This window comes from Rhinoraja longicauda, chromosome 15 (assembly GCF_053455715.1).
Source record: "Rhinoraja longicauda isolate Sanriku21f chromosome 15, sRhiLon1.1, whole genome shotgun sequence".
Lineage (NCBI taxonomy): Eukaryota > Metazoa > Chordata > Chondrichthyes > Rajiformes > Arhynchobatidae > Rhinoraja > Rhinoraja longicauda.
The window spans coordinates 45,612,328-45,625,286 of record NC_135967.1 but is presented as its reverse complement, the minus strand read 5'-3'; the positions used below and the strand labels follow the sequence as shown (position 1 = coordinate 45,625,286).

The 12,959-nt window shown below is 51.2% G+C and overlaps 1 protein-coding gene across 1 annotated transcript in view; it reads right to left on the bottom strand.

Annotated features, from left to right (window-relative positions):
- The window catches only part of ammecr1 (AMMECR nuclear protein 1), a 95,632-nt gene extending 86,862 nt beyond the window's left edge, over positions 1 to 8,770 (bottom strand). Inside the window, exon 1 of the mRNA XM_078412604.1 lies at positions 8,427 to 8,770. Coding sequence (XP_078268730.1) covers positions 8,427 to 8,770 — 344 coding nt within the window. The remainder of the gene's footprint in view (positions 1 to 8,426) is intronic.
- Between the last annotated feature and the right edge of the window lie 4,189 nt (positions 8,771 to 12,959).

The following is a 12,959-nucleotide window of genomic DNA, read 5'->3' as shown; positions in this document are numbered from 1 at the left end:
CTTGCTTGCAGCAGTACCACAGATTCAGACAATACAGGAAAACAAATTGTACATAAATTTTGCGAGGCAGTTAAATGAAAAAGACATTAGTAGTTTAAAGATATAGCATGGAAAAGGGCCCCTTGTCCCACCAGGTCCACACTGCGAATGATCACCAGTTCACATTAATAATAATAATAATAATAAGCATTTATTTTATATAGCGCCTTACCAGAAGCTCAAAGCGCTTTACAAAGACAATCATAACATAAAAACAAACAGACAAACTATCCTAACGGAGAAGCGGCGAATAAACAGCGCCAGCGTCCTCTCACGTCAGGGTCCGGCAGTAGACAACAAAAGGCACAGGACACACAGATACAATTTTAACACAAACAGCCATCACAGTGATTGCTCTAGGCACACCCTCACTGGGTGTAATAAAATATATTATTACTGTGATGGAAGGCAAAGAAAAGTCTTATCTCCTCCTCATTCTTCTCCCGTGGTGCCACGAGTTCCATGTTATCCCATTTTATCATCTAGTCCCTGCTTATTAAGGGTAATTTTACAGGGGCCAATTTACCCAAAAACCTGCACATCTTTGGGATGTGGGAGGAAACCGGAGCACAAGTGCAAAAACGATGAAAACAAATCATGAGACGCAGAGTACTACAGATGCTGGTTTACAAAATAGACAAAGTGCAAGAGTAGGAAGGAACTGCAGATGCTGGTTCACACCGAAGATAGACACAAACTGCTAGAGTAACTCATTTCAATCTAATTTCATTTAATTTCCATTAATATGGTCTTTGGTTTTGAAATTTTTATTAATTTTATTTTTAGAGATTGTATCTAACTGTTCTTTTTGAGCAGTAAAGTTCCTGATATAATAGATTATGCTGCAAATCAAATTTCTAGGTAGTGAAAAATAATTAGGAAAAAAGTCAATGGTAGTAATTCCCCAGCTTCAAGGAAGCTTCCATTACATTGGGTAAAGGTGTTAAATTTAATTTTCACCCCCTCCCAATCAAAAACAGGCAAAGCAGGAAGTTACAGTTCAATTAGCTTAACATATCTGACAAAGCAAAAACATCAGAAGCTAGTTGGCAGGATGTATCAAATATCGTGCCACAGGAATTAGTGCTGGGATCTAACATTTTTTACACTTACAAATTAATTCAAGGGTATCGTTGCTAAATTTGCTGACAACATGAATAGTCCAAAAAGTAATTTGTAGACAAGGAACTGCAGATACCGGCTTACAAAAAAAAAGACAACGTGCTGGAATAATGCAAAGGGTTAGGCAACATCTCCGGAGAACATGGATAGATCACATTTCAAATCAGGGCCCTTCTTCTGACAGATTGAACGAAAGGGGAGAAAGCTGGAAGTGGTGTTGGGATAAAGTGAGATGGATGTGGGTGAGGGGAGATTTTTTATTGGCAGATGGCTAAATAAAGGCCAGAGATTAAACGAAAGAGAGAGAGATCAGGATAGAATCACAAAATGAGAACCCAGAGGAAAGAATGCAGGTGGAAGCGGACGAGGGCGGATGGGGAAGGGCAAAGAGAGAAATGGGTGCATATCCAGGTGGGGCACAGGGAAGACAAGGGCAAAAAGGATGGGGAAGTGTTTATTTGTTAGGAAGATATGATGCAATAAGACTACAAAGAAATACAGCTAGGTTAACTTGGTGGTCTTTTTCCCAGCTGTTATCAGGAACCTGAACCATCCTAAAACAACCAGAGAGCAGTCCTGGACCCTCGGACTATCTTTGATCGGACATTACTAGCTTTACCTTGTACTAAACGTTATTCCCGTGTCATGTACCAGTGCACCGTGAATGGCTCGATTGTAATCAAGTCTCGTCTTTCCACTGACTGGTTAGCACATAACAAAAGCTTTTCACTGTGCCTAGGTACATGTGATAATAAACTAAACTGAACTGAAGATTTAACAAATAGATATAGAATGGCAAAATGTGAAATTGTTCATTCTGATAGAAAAAAATATAAAGGATTTATATTTTGCCATATACGCTGTGATCCAATTTCTATGAAAAATTAAACCTTGTTGAAAATTGAAGAATTGCTGCTACAAACACTAAATTGATGATTTTTTATTCTAGTTTTTCTGTGCTTTTGGCACGCAACAGGGTAAAGCTCACAACTTAAATGAGGAACTTCCCACGGTTACTCACCTGGACTCCTGTCTGCATTGTGACACCCACTTGCTTCACCACAGGATTGGGAAACTGCCCGATTCAAAACACCTACCAACACCCCGACGAACAACAGCCATTTTCTGTTGCTGTCAAACTCTAAGCCTTCTGGAATTTTGACCCACTGATGGAGGAATGCAGTTTTCCAATTCATACTGATGTGGCCCAGTCGTGGTGGTACTTCCACATGCCTGTTGTGGCAGATTTAGAGAGTTCTTCAAGACCAGACTTGGCAAATTGCTGCTGTGCATCTTGAAGATGGCACACCTTAGTCAATGCACCAGTGATGGAGAGCATGCAGTGTTTCAGCCAGTGAAATGAGGGCCCTAATCCAAAACGTCACCTATCCATGTTCTCCACGGATGCTGCCTGATCCACTGAGTTTCTTCAGCACTTTGAGTCATATTTTGAAAAACCAGCATCAACAGTTCCTTATTTTTACAAAATAAATGTCCAACCAGGCTTCTTTGTCCTGGAATGCATTGAGATTGTTTTACTGTGAAGGTCGGAGAGAAACAGCAGCCAAAAGCAGTGAGAGTAGTATTGGCTGGAAGTAGGTGAGTCAGTTGGAAAGAAGATTTAAAAAGAGCACAAAAGGCCCAGGTTCGAGTAATTTACAAATTAACCCTAAAGTAGTTGATTAGGTAACAGATATAAGAAGTGCAGCTGCTGCAGAGCAGCCTTGTTGAGGTGAAGTGCCTTGGTGAGTAAAGTGTGAGTCTTTGGCTGAAGAGTCTTAAGTGCCTTGGTGAGTAAAGTGTGAGTCATTGGCTCAAGAGTCTTCGGCGAGGAGGCTACACTTGATTCGAAAGCTGTGATTTTTTGTCCACTGAAGAAATGGCAGGCAAGTTGTCGCAGTGTCTCTCCTGCAGGATGTGGAAAGTCAGGGACACTGCTGGTGCTTCTGGATACTACACCTGCAGGAATTGTGTCCAGGTGCAGCTCCTGAATGAACGTGTTGGGGAACTGGAGCAGCAGCTGGATGACCTCAGGGCCATCCAGGACAACAAGAACCTCCTGGCAAGACCCACAGTGAGGTTGTCACACCAAGGATACAGGAAGAACAAAGGTGGGTGACTGTGAGAAAGAGGAGTAAACGTGGAGTACAGGAGACCCCAGTGGCTGTACCGACTGAAACCAGGTACACGCTCTTGGGAGCGGACGACATGACAAGATTGAATGGCAGCCAGAGCTGTGATTCCAACCCTGGTGCCGAGACTCAGCGGGGAAGTGACGTCAGGCAGAGCCACAGTGGTGGGAGACTCCATCGTCAGAGGTGCGGACGGGAGATTCTGTGACAGCAGGCGAGACTCCAGGATGGTGTGTCACGGAGCGGCTGCACGGCATCCTCAAGAGTGAGGGGGAGCAGCCTGAGATTGTTGTGCATGTTGGCACAAATGATATAGGTCGGAAGAGGAAGGAGGTTCTGCAACAAGATTTTATGGAATTGGGTAGAAGACAGAAAAGCAGGACCTGCAGGGTAGTGATCTCAGGATTGTTTCCAGTATCTCGTGCTAGTGAAGGTAAGAATAGGAAGATAGGGGAAATTAATGTATGGCTGAGGAGTTAGTGCAGGGGGCAGGGATTCAATTTTCTGGATAATTGGGATCTCTTCTGGGGCAGGGGTGACCTGCATAAAAGGGACGGGTTGCACCTAAACTGGAGGGGGACCAACATCCTAGCGGGAGGGTTTGTTAATGCTACATGGGAGGGTTTAAACTAGATTGGCAGGGGGGGTGGGATCTCGTGCAGGACAGAGGCACATGAGAGGCTAGAAGTTGGTATAGAGAGTGGGGTGTGGGAAATGTTAGTGGACAGGATAGGCAGGTGAAAGGCAGAGAGCGAGGAGGAAGGGTTGGTTTAAACTGCACGTATTTTAATGCAAGGGGCCTGAGGGGTAAGGCAGGTGACCTTAGGGAATGGATAGGTACGTGCGACTGAGACATTGTACCAAGACTGAAACTTGGTTAAGGGACGGGCAGGACTGGCAGCTCAATGTTCCGGGGTACAGGAACTTCAGGAGAGACAGGGGTGAGGGAAAAAGAGGACGGGGGGGGTTGCATTGTTGGTTGAGAAGGATGTCACGGCTGTGTTCAGAGGTGACATTACGGACGGTTCGTCTAGTGAGGCTGTATGGGTGGAGCTGAGGTACAAGAAAGGGATGGTCATCTTGTTGGGGGTTTACTACAGACCCCCGAATAGTCAATGGGAATAAGAAGAACAAATGTGCTGGGAGATTGCAGGTCAAATAAGGTTGTTGCATTAGGGGATTTTAACTTTCCCAATATAGACTGGGAAAATCATAGTGTGAAGGGTATAGATGGGGTGCAACTCCTCAAAAGTGTTCAGGAGAGTTTTCTTAGAAAGTATGTGGAGGCCCCCACACGTGAGAGGGCAACGCTGGATCTAGTATTGGGAAATTGGGAAGGGCTAGTTAATGAAGTATGTGTGGAGGAGCCTTTTGGCACCAGTGACCACAGTTCGAATAGGTTTAAGATAGTTATGGGACGGAGAGGGTCCACGTATTAAAATGCTCAACTGGGGTAAGGCCAACTTTGAAGGTATGAGAGAAGGTCTCGTCAAGTTGATTAGAGCAGGTCATTAGAGGAGAAAGGAACATTGGCCAAGTGGGATGTTTTTGAAAGTGTGCTGAAGAAAGCTCAGGATGTGTACGTCCCCGTTAGAGTGAAGGGCAAAGCAGGCAAATGTAAGGAAGCTTGGCTGTCAAAAACAAGAAGGATGCATGGGGCAGGTAGAGGCAGCTGGGATCAAGTGGAGGAGTTTCGGGAACTAAGGAGTAAACTAAAAAAGGAACTCGGAAGGCCAAAAAGGGGCCAGGAAATAGCTCTGGCAGGTAGCATTAAAGAAAATCGCAAAAGATTTTATAAATGCATCAGGGGGAAAGGGGTAGCTAGAGAGTGGGACCTCTCAGGAATCAAAGTGGTCACCTCTGTGTGGAGCCACAAGAGAAGGGCAAGGTCCTTAATGAGTATTTCTCCTCTATTTACCGAGGAGAAAGACAGTAGGACGGAGGAAATTGGAGCAGTCACGGGAAGTGTCTTGAGAGCAGTCAGGGTTACTGTCGAAGAAGTACTAAGGGTACTGTCGTGTTTGAAGGTAGACAAATTTCCAGGGCCTGATCAGATATATCCGAGGACATTGTGGGAAACTAGAGAGAAAATTGCGGGAGCCCTGGTTAAAATTTACGAGTCGTCCTTAAATACAGGAGAGGTGCCGGAAGACTGGAGGGTGGCAAATCTTGTGCCTCTTTTCAAGAAGGGCTGCAGGGAAAACGCTGGGAACTGTAGGCAGGTGAGCTTAATATCTGTAGTTGGTTAGTTACTGGAGAGTATTCTGAGGGATAGGATGTACAGGCATTTGGATGGGCAAGGGCTCATTGGGGACAGTCAGCATGGTTTTGTACATGGGAGGTAGAGTCTCACAAATCTGATTGATTTTTTTTAAGACGTGACAAAAAAGGTTGATGAGGGCAGAGCTGTAGATGTTGTGTACATGGACTTCAGTAGGGAGTTCGACACGGTTCCGCATGGCAGGCTGCTCTGGAAGGTTAGATCGCAGGGGATCCAAGGAGAGATAGCTGAATGGATAGCAAATTGGCTTCATGGAAGGAAGCAGAGGGTGATGATGGAAAGTTGCTTCTCAGACTGGAGGCCTGTGATGAGTGGTGTGCCTCAGTGTTGGGCTCGTTACTGTTTGTTATCTATATCAATGATTTGGATGAGAACATACAGGGCAAGATTAGCAAGTTTGCTGATGATACAAAAGTATCAGGTTTTGCAACTAGTGGTGATGGTTGTGAAAGATTGCAGTAGGATCTGGATCGATTGGTCAGGTGGGGGAAGGAATGGTTGATGGAATTTAATACAGAGAAGTGTGAGGTGTTGCATTTTGTGACGTCGAACAAGGGCAGGACCTACACAGTAAATGGTAGGCCTCTGGATAGTGTTGTAGAGCAGACGGATCTAGGAGTACAGGTGCATGGATTGTCGAGTTGCAGGTAGTTTGTCTGTTTGTCTCTATGTTAATTGTATTTGTAAAGCGCTTTGAGCATGTGATAAGGCGCTATATAAAATAAATATATTATTATTATTATTATTATAAGGTGGTCAAAAAGGCTTTTGGCACTTTGGCCTTCATCAGTCAGAGTATTGAGTATAGAAGTTAGGAGGTCATGTTGCAGTTGTACAAGACGTTGGTGAGATTGCATTTAGAATATTGTGTTCAGTTCTGGGCACCATGTTCTAGGAAAGATATTGTCAAGCTTGAAAGGGTTCAGAAAAGATTTACGAGGATGTTGCCAGGACTAGAGGGTGTGAGCTATGGGGAGAGGTTGAGTAGGCTGGGTCTCTATTCCTTGGAGAGCAGGAGGATGAGGGGAGATCTTATAGAAATATACAAAATCATCAGAGGAGTAGATCAGGTGGATGCACAGAGTCTTTTGCCCAGAGTAGGGGAATCGAGGACGAGAGGACATAGGTTCAAGGTGAAGGGGAAAAGATTTAACAGTAATCCAAGAGGTAACTTTTTCACACAAAGGGTGGTGGGTGTATGGAACAAGTTGCCAGACGAGGTAGTTGAGGCTGGGACTATCCCATCATTTAAGAAACAGTTAAGACAGGTACATGGACAGGACAGGTTTGGAGGGATATGGACCAAACGCAGGCAAGTGGAACGAGTGCAGCTGGGACATTGTTGGCCGTTGGGGTGAAGGGCCTGTTTCCACACTGTATATGACTCTACTACACCTGTATTCTTACAGACAAGTGGAGACTTTTGCAGCAAACTCATAACTTGTCATTCCGTACTTGGTCAGCTGATAACCTTTTGGCTCAAATGGAAAGACCAAAGTCCAAACTTCTCAGTTCCTCTTTCCCCAAGTAACCTTTTGTCTGATTACTGTAAGGGAGGAGGGGAAAAGGAGGGGAGGGGAAAAGGAGGGGAGGGGAAAAGGAGGGGAGGGGAAAATGAGGGGAGGGGAAAAGGAGGGGAGGGGAAAAGGAGGGGAGGGGAAAAGGAGGGGTGGGGAAAAGGAGGGGAGGGGACGGGGGAAGGGACGGGTAAAAGGAGGGGAGGGGAGGGGACGGGAAAAGGAGGGGAGGGGAAAAGGAGGGGAGGGGAAAAGGAGGGGAGGGGAAAAGGAGGTGAGGGGAAAAGGAGGGGACGGGAAAAGGAGGGGAAAAGGAGGGGAGAGGAAAAGGAGGGATGGGGAAAAGGAGGGGAGGGGGAAAAGGAGGGGAGGGGGAAAAGGAGGGGAGAGGAAAAGGAGGGGAGGGGAAAAGGAGGGGAGGGGGAAAAAGAGGGGGAAATGAGGGGAGGGGGAAATGAGGGGAAAGGAGGGGAGGGGGGAAATTAGGGGAAAGGAGGGGAGGGGGAAATGAGGGGAAAGGAGGGTAGGGGGGAAATGAGGGGAGGGGAGAAATGAGGGGAACGGAGGGAGGAGGAAATGAGGGGAAAGGAAGGAGGGGGAAATGAAGGGGGGGGAATGAGGGGAGGGGGAAATGAGGGGAAAGGAGGGGAGGGGGAAATGAGGGGAAAGGAGGGAGGGGGAAATGAGGGGGGGAATGAGGGGAAAGGGAAAGGAGGGGAGGGGGAAATGAGAGGGAGGGGGGAAATGAGGGGAAAGGAGGGAGGAGGAAATTAGGGGAAAGGAGGGGAGGGGGGAAATGAGGGGAAATGAGGGAGGGGGAAATGAGGGGAGGGGAAAGGAGGGGAGGGGAGGGGGAAAGGAGGGGAGGGTGAAATGAGGGGAAAGGAGGGAGGGGGAAATGAGGGGAAAGGGAAAGGAAGGGAGGGGGAAATGGGAGGGGGAAATGAGAGGGGGGAAATGAGGGGAAAGGAGGGGAGGGGGAAAGGAGGGGAGGGGGAAATGAGGGGAAAGGAGGGGAGGGGGAAATGGGAGGGGGAAATGACAGGGGGAAATGAGGGGAAAGGAGGAAATAAGGGGAGGGGGAAAGGAGGGGGGTTGAGGGGAAAGGAGGGGGAAATGAGGGGAGGGGGAATGAGGGGAGGGGGAAAGGGGGAAAGGAGGGGAGGGGGAAATGAGGGGAAAGGAGGGAGGGAGGGGGAAATGAGGGGAGGGGGAAAGGAGGGGGGGTGAGGGGAAGGGGAAAGGAGGGGAGGGGGAAATGAGGGGAAAGGAGGGGAAGGAGGGGAGGGGGAAAGGATGAGGGGAGGTGAGGGGGGGGGCAGGGCAGAGACTTACTAGGGGTCGTTGGTGAAGCGGGGGCTGCGAGGGGGCTGGTATCCGTACAGATGGCAGTAGAGGACGTCGAAGCAGAAGCAGCACATCTCGGCGTTGACCACCATGCTCCTGCCGCCGGGGCCGGGGCCGAGGCAGCCGTTGGTGCGGCTCGTCTCCTTGCAGTGGTTGTCGCCCGTGTTGTTGACGCTGGCGGCGGCGGCGGCGGCGGCGGCGTTGGCGGAGGAGGAGGACGACGAGGTGGACGAGGAGGAGCAGCTCGACAGCTTCTGTTTCTTCACTCCGCAGCAGCCCGCCGCCATCTTGCAGTCCGCCGGCGCCTCCGCGAAGCCGCGCTTCCTACCCATAGTCCCCGAGCGCGGCGGCGGGGGGGGGGGAGGGGGAGGGGGAGGGGGGGTAGAGGGGGAGGGGGTAGAGGGGGAGGGGGGTAGAGGGGGAGGGGAGAGGGAGGGGGTAGAGTGGGAGGGGGTAGAGGGGGAGGGGAGAGAGGGAGGGGGTAGAGTGGGAGGGGGAGGGGAAGGGGGTAGAGGGGGAGGGGAGAGGGAGGGGGGTAGAGTGGGAGGGGGTAGAGGGGGAGGGGAGAGAGGGAGGGGGTAGAGGGGGAGGGGGTAGAGGGGGAGGGGGGTAGAGGGGGAGGGGGTAGAGGGGGAGGGGGGAGAGGGGGAGGGGGGTAGAGGGGGAGGGGGTAGAGGGGGAGGGGAGAGGGAGGGGGGTAGAGTGGGAGGGGGTAGAGGGGGAGGGGAGAGAGGGAGGGGGTAGAGTGGGAGGGGGAGGGGAAGGGGGTAGAGGGGGAGGGGAGAGGGAGGGGGGTAGAGTGGGAGGGGGTAGAGGGGGAGGGGAGAGAGGGAGGGGGTAGAGGGGGAGGGGGTAGAGGGGGGGGTTAGAGAGTGAGGGGGGTAGAGGGGGAGGGGTTAGAGAGGGAGGGGGGTAGAGGGGGAGGGGAGAGGGAGGGGGGTAGAGAGGGAGAGGGAGGAGGGGAGAGGGGGAGGGGAGAGGGGGAGGGGAGAGGGGGAGGAGGGTAGAGTGGGAGGGGTTAGAGAGGGAGGGGGTAGAGGGGGAGGGGGGTAGAGTGGGAGGGGTTAGGGAGGGAGGGGGGTAGAGGGGGAGGGGGGTAGAGGGGGAGGGGGGTAGAGTGGGAGGGGGTAGTGGGAGGGGGGTAGATAGGGAGGGGTTAGAGGGGGAGGGGTTAGAGAGGGAGGGGGTAGAGAGGGAGGGGAGTAGAGGGGGAGGGGGTAGAGGGGGAGGGGGGTAGAGTGGGAGGGCGGTAGAGTTGGAGGGGGGTAGAGAGGGAGGGGGGTAGAGTGGGAGGGGGGTAGAGTGAGAGGGGGGTAGAGAGGGAGGGAGGGAGGGAGAGAGGGAGGGAGAGAGGGGTAGAGGGGGGAGGGGAGAGGGAGGGGAGAGGGAGGGGGGTAGAGTGGGAGGGGGTAGAGAGGGAGGGGTTAGAGGGAGGGGGTAGAGAGGGAGGGGGTAGAGAGGGAGGGGGTAGAGAGAGGGAGGGAGAGAGAGGGGGGAGGGGAGGGGAGAGGGAGGGGGTAGAGAGGGAGGGGGGTAGAGAGGGAGGAGGTAGAGAGGGAGGGGGGTAGAGAGGGAGGGGGTAGAGAGGGAGGGGGGTAGAGAGGGAGGAGGGTAGAGTGGGAGGGGGTAGAGTGGGAGGGGGTAGTGGGAGGGGGGTAGAGAGGGAGGGGGGGAGGGGGGTAGAGTGGGAGGGGGGTAGAGAGGGAGGGAGAGAGGGAGGGGGGTAGAGAGGGAGGGGGTAGAGAGGGAGGGGGAGAGAGAGGGGTAGAGAGAGAGGGGGGTAGAGAGAGGGAGAGGGTGTTATAGAGGGAGAAGGGAGAGGGGGTAGGGAGAGGGGGTAGAGAGAGGGAGGGGGGAGGGAGGGGGGAGGGAGAGGGGGTAGAGAGGAGAGAGGGAGGTAGAGAGAGGGGAGAGGGGGAGAGAGAGGGAGAGGGGGGAAGAGAGAGGGAGGGGTAGAGAGAGAGAAAGGGGAGGAGAAAGAGGGGGAGGAGAGAGGGGGAGCGAGGGAGAGAGAGAGGGAGGGAGAGGGGAGGGGTAGAGAAAGGGAGGGAGGGAGGGGGAGAGAGATAGAGGGAGGGAGGGGGAGAAAGAGAGGGAGTTAGAGGGGGAGAGAGGGACGGAGAGGGGGAGAGAGAGTGAGAGGGAGAGAGGGAGGGAAAGAGGGGAGAGGTAGATAGAAATAGAGAGAAAGAGGGAGAGAGAGAGAGGGGGGAGGGTAGAGAGAGAGGGAGAGAGAGGGAGGAGTGGGTGGAGAGGGAGGAGGGGTAGAAAGAAGGAGGGAGAGGGAGGGGGAGATAGGGGGGTAGGAGGAGATGGAGGGGGGAGAGAAAGAGAGAGAGACACACACACAGAGGGAGGGAGAGCGTGAGGGGTAGGGAGGGAGGGGTAGAGAGGGGAGGAGGGAGGGGTAGAGAGGGGAGGAGGGAGGGGTAGAGAGAGAGAGGAGGAGCGAGGAGTAGAGGGAGGAGGAGCGAGGGGTAGAGGGAGGAGGAGCGAGGGGTAGAGAGGAAGGAGGGAGGGGGAGAAGGTGAGAGAGAGGGAGGGAGGGGTAGAGAAAGAGGGAGGGTGTGTGAGGGAGGGGGAGAGGTTGGGGTAAAGAAAGAGAGGGAGGGGGTGTGAGAGGGAAGGAGGGGGGAGGGAAGGAGTGGAGGGGAGATAGAGGAAGGGGGATTGAGAGAGAGAGGGATGGAGAGAGAGAGAGAGAGAGGAAGGAGGGGTAGAGAGGGAGGTAGGGGTAGAGGCTGGAGGAGAGAGGGCGAGGGGATAGAGGGCTGGAACTGCAAGGAGTATAGAGGGAGGGGAAAGGAAGGAGTGGTCGGGGGGAGAGAGAGAGTGAGAGAAGGAAGAAAGGAAAGGAGGACCCGTAAGGGGTATAGAGAGGAGAGAGGAGATGGGGGGGAGGGGAGGAGAAGAGAGATGAGAGGACCTACAAGGGGTAGAAAGGAGAGAGACATCAGCGCCCCCCATCGCCATGGCAACGCGGCCTAGCCCCGGGAGAGCGGACGGAGCCTGCACCCCCAGTGAGTGACCTCCCCCCCCCCCCCGCTTTAAACTACAACAAAAGTTATTTTCAGTTTCTAGTAGGCGCACAAACCCAGATTTTTTAATCAAAAGTGTTTAATTGTCATGTCTAGCGAGAATGGAGATTCTTAATTACAGGCAGCATAACAGGCCTGTAAACACTGTACCTGCATAGACACATAGATGCAGGAGTAGGCCATTCGGGCCAGCACCACCATTCAATATGATCATGGCTGATCATCCAAAATCACTACCCCACATTCCTGCTTTTTCCCCCATATCCCTTGATTCCGTTAGCCCGAAGAGCTAAATCAAACTCTCTTGAAAACATCCAGTGAATTGGCCACCACTGCCTTCTGTGGCAGAGAATTCAACAGGTTCACAACTCTGGGTGAAATTTATGTTCCTTATCTCACTCCTAAATGGACTATCCCTTATTCTTAAACTGTGTGACCCCTGGTTCTGGACTCCCCCAACATTGGGAACATTTTTCCTGCATCTAGCCTGTCCAATCGTTTAAGAATTTTATATGTTTCTATAAGATCCCCTCTCGTCCTTCTAAATTCCATTGAATACAAGCCCAGTCCACCCATTCTTTCATCATATGTCAGTCCCGCCATCCCGGGAATTAACCTGGTGAACCTATGCTGCACTCCCTCAATAGCAATAATGTCCTTCCTCAAATTAGGAGACCAAAATTGCACACAAAACTCCAAGTGCCTTCTCACCAGGGCCCTGTACAACTGCAGTAGGACCTCCTTGCTCCTAAACTCAAATCCTCTCGCAATGAAGGCCAACATTCCATTAGCTTTCTTCACTGCCTGCTGTACCTGCATGCCTACTTTCAGTGACTGATGTACAAGCACACCCAGGTCTCGTTGGACCACCCCTTTCCCTAATCTGACACCATTGAGATAATAATCTGCCTTCCTGTTCTTGCCACCAAAGTGAATAACCTCGCATTGATTGACATTATACTGTATCTGCCCAGCATCTGACTGTCAAAGCAGCCACAGCCAGACATAAAAACAGCTTTTTTCCACGAGTGATAATTCTACTCAATAACCAAAGTCTAGTCTCTTTTTTGCTCTGGTTTATTTTCACCCACATGTTTAGACCATAATGTTGTATTCTTATTGTTTTGATGTGGTTATGCTTTATTCTTAATTGTTAACTGTATGCTTGCGTTGTCATTTGTGAGCGGAGCACCAAGGCACATTCCTTGTATTTGCATACTTGGCCAATAAACTCATTCATTCATTCATTCATTCACTCAACATATCCAAGTCACCCTGCAGCCTCATAGCATCTTCATCACAGCTCACACTGCCATCCAGCTTTGTGTCATCTGCACACTTGGAGATGTCGTATTTAATTCCCTCGTCTAAATCGTTAATATATATTGTAAATAACTGGGGTCCCAGCACCGAGCCTTGCGGCACCCCATTAGTCACTGCATATAATGTATACGCAAAATACACTGCCCCTCTGTGTCATAAG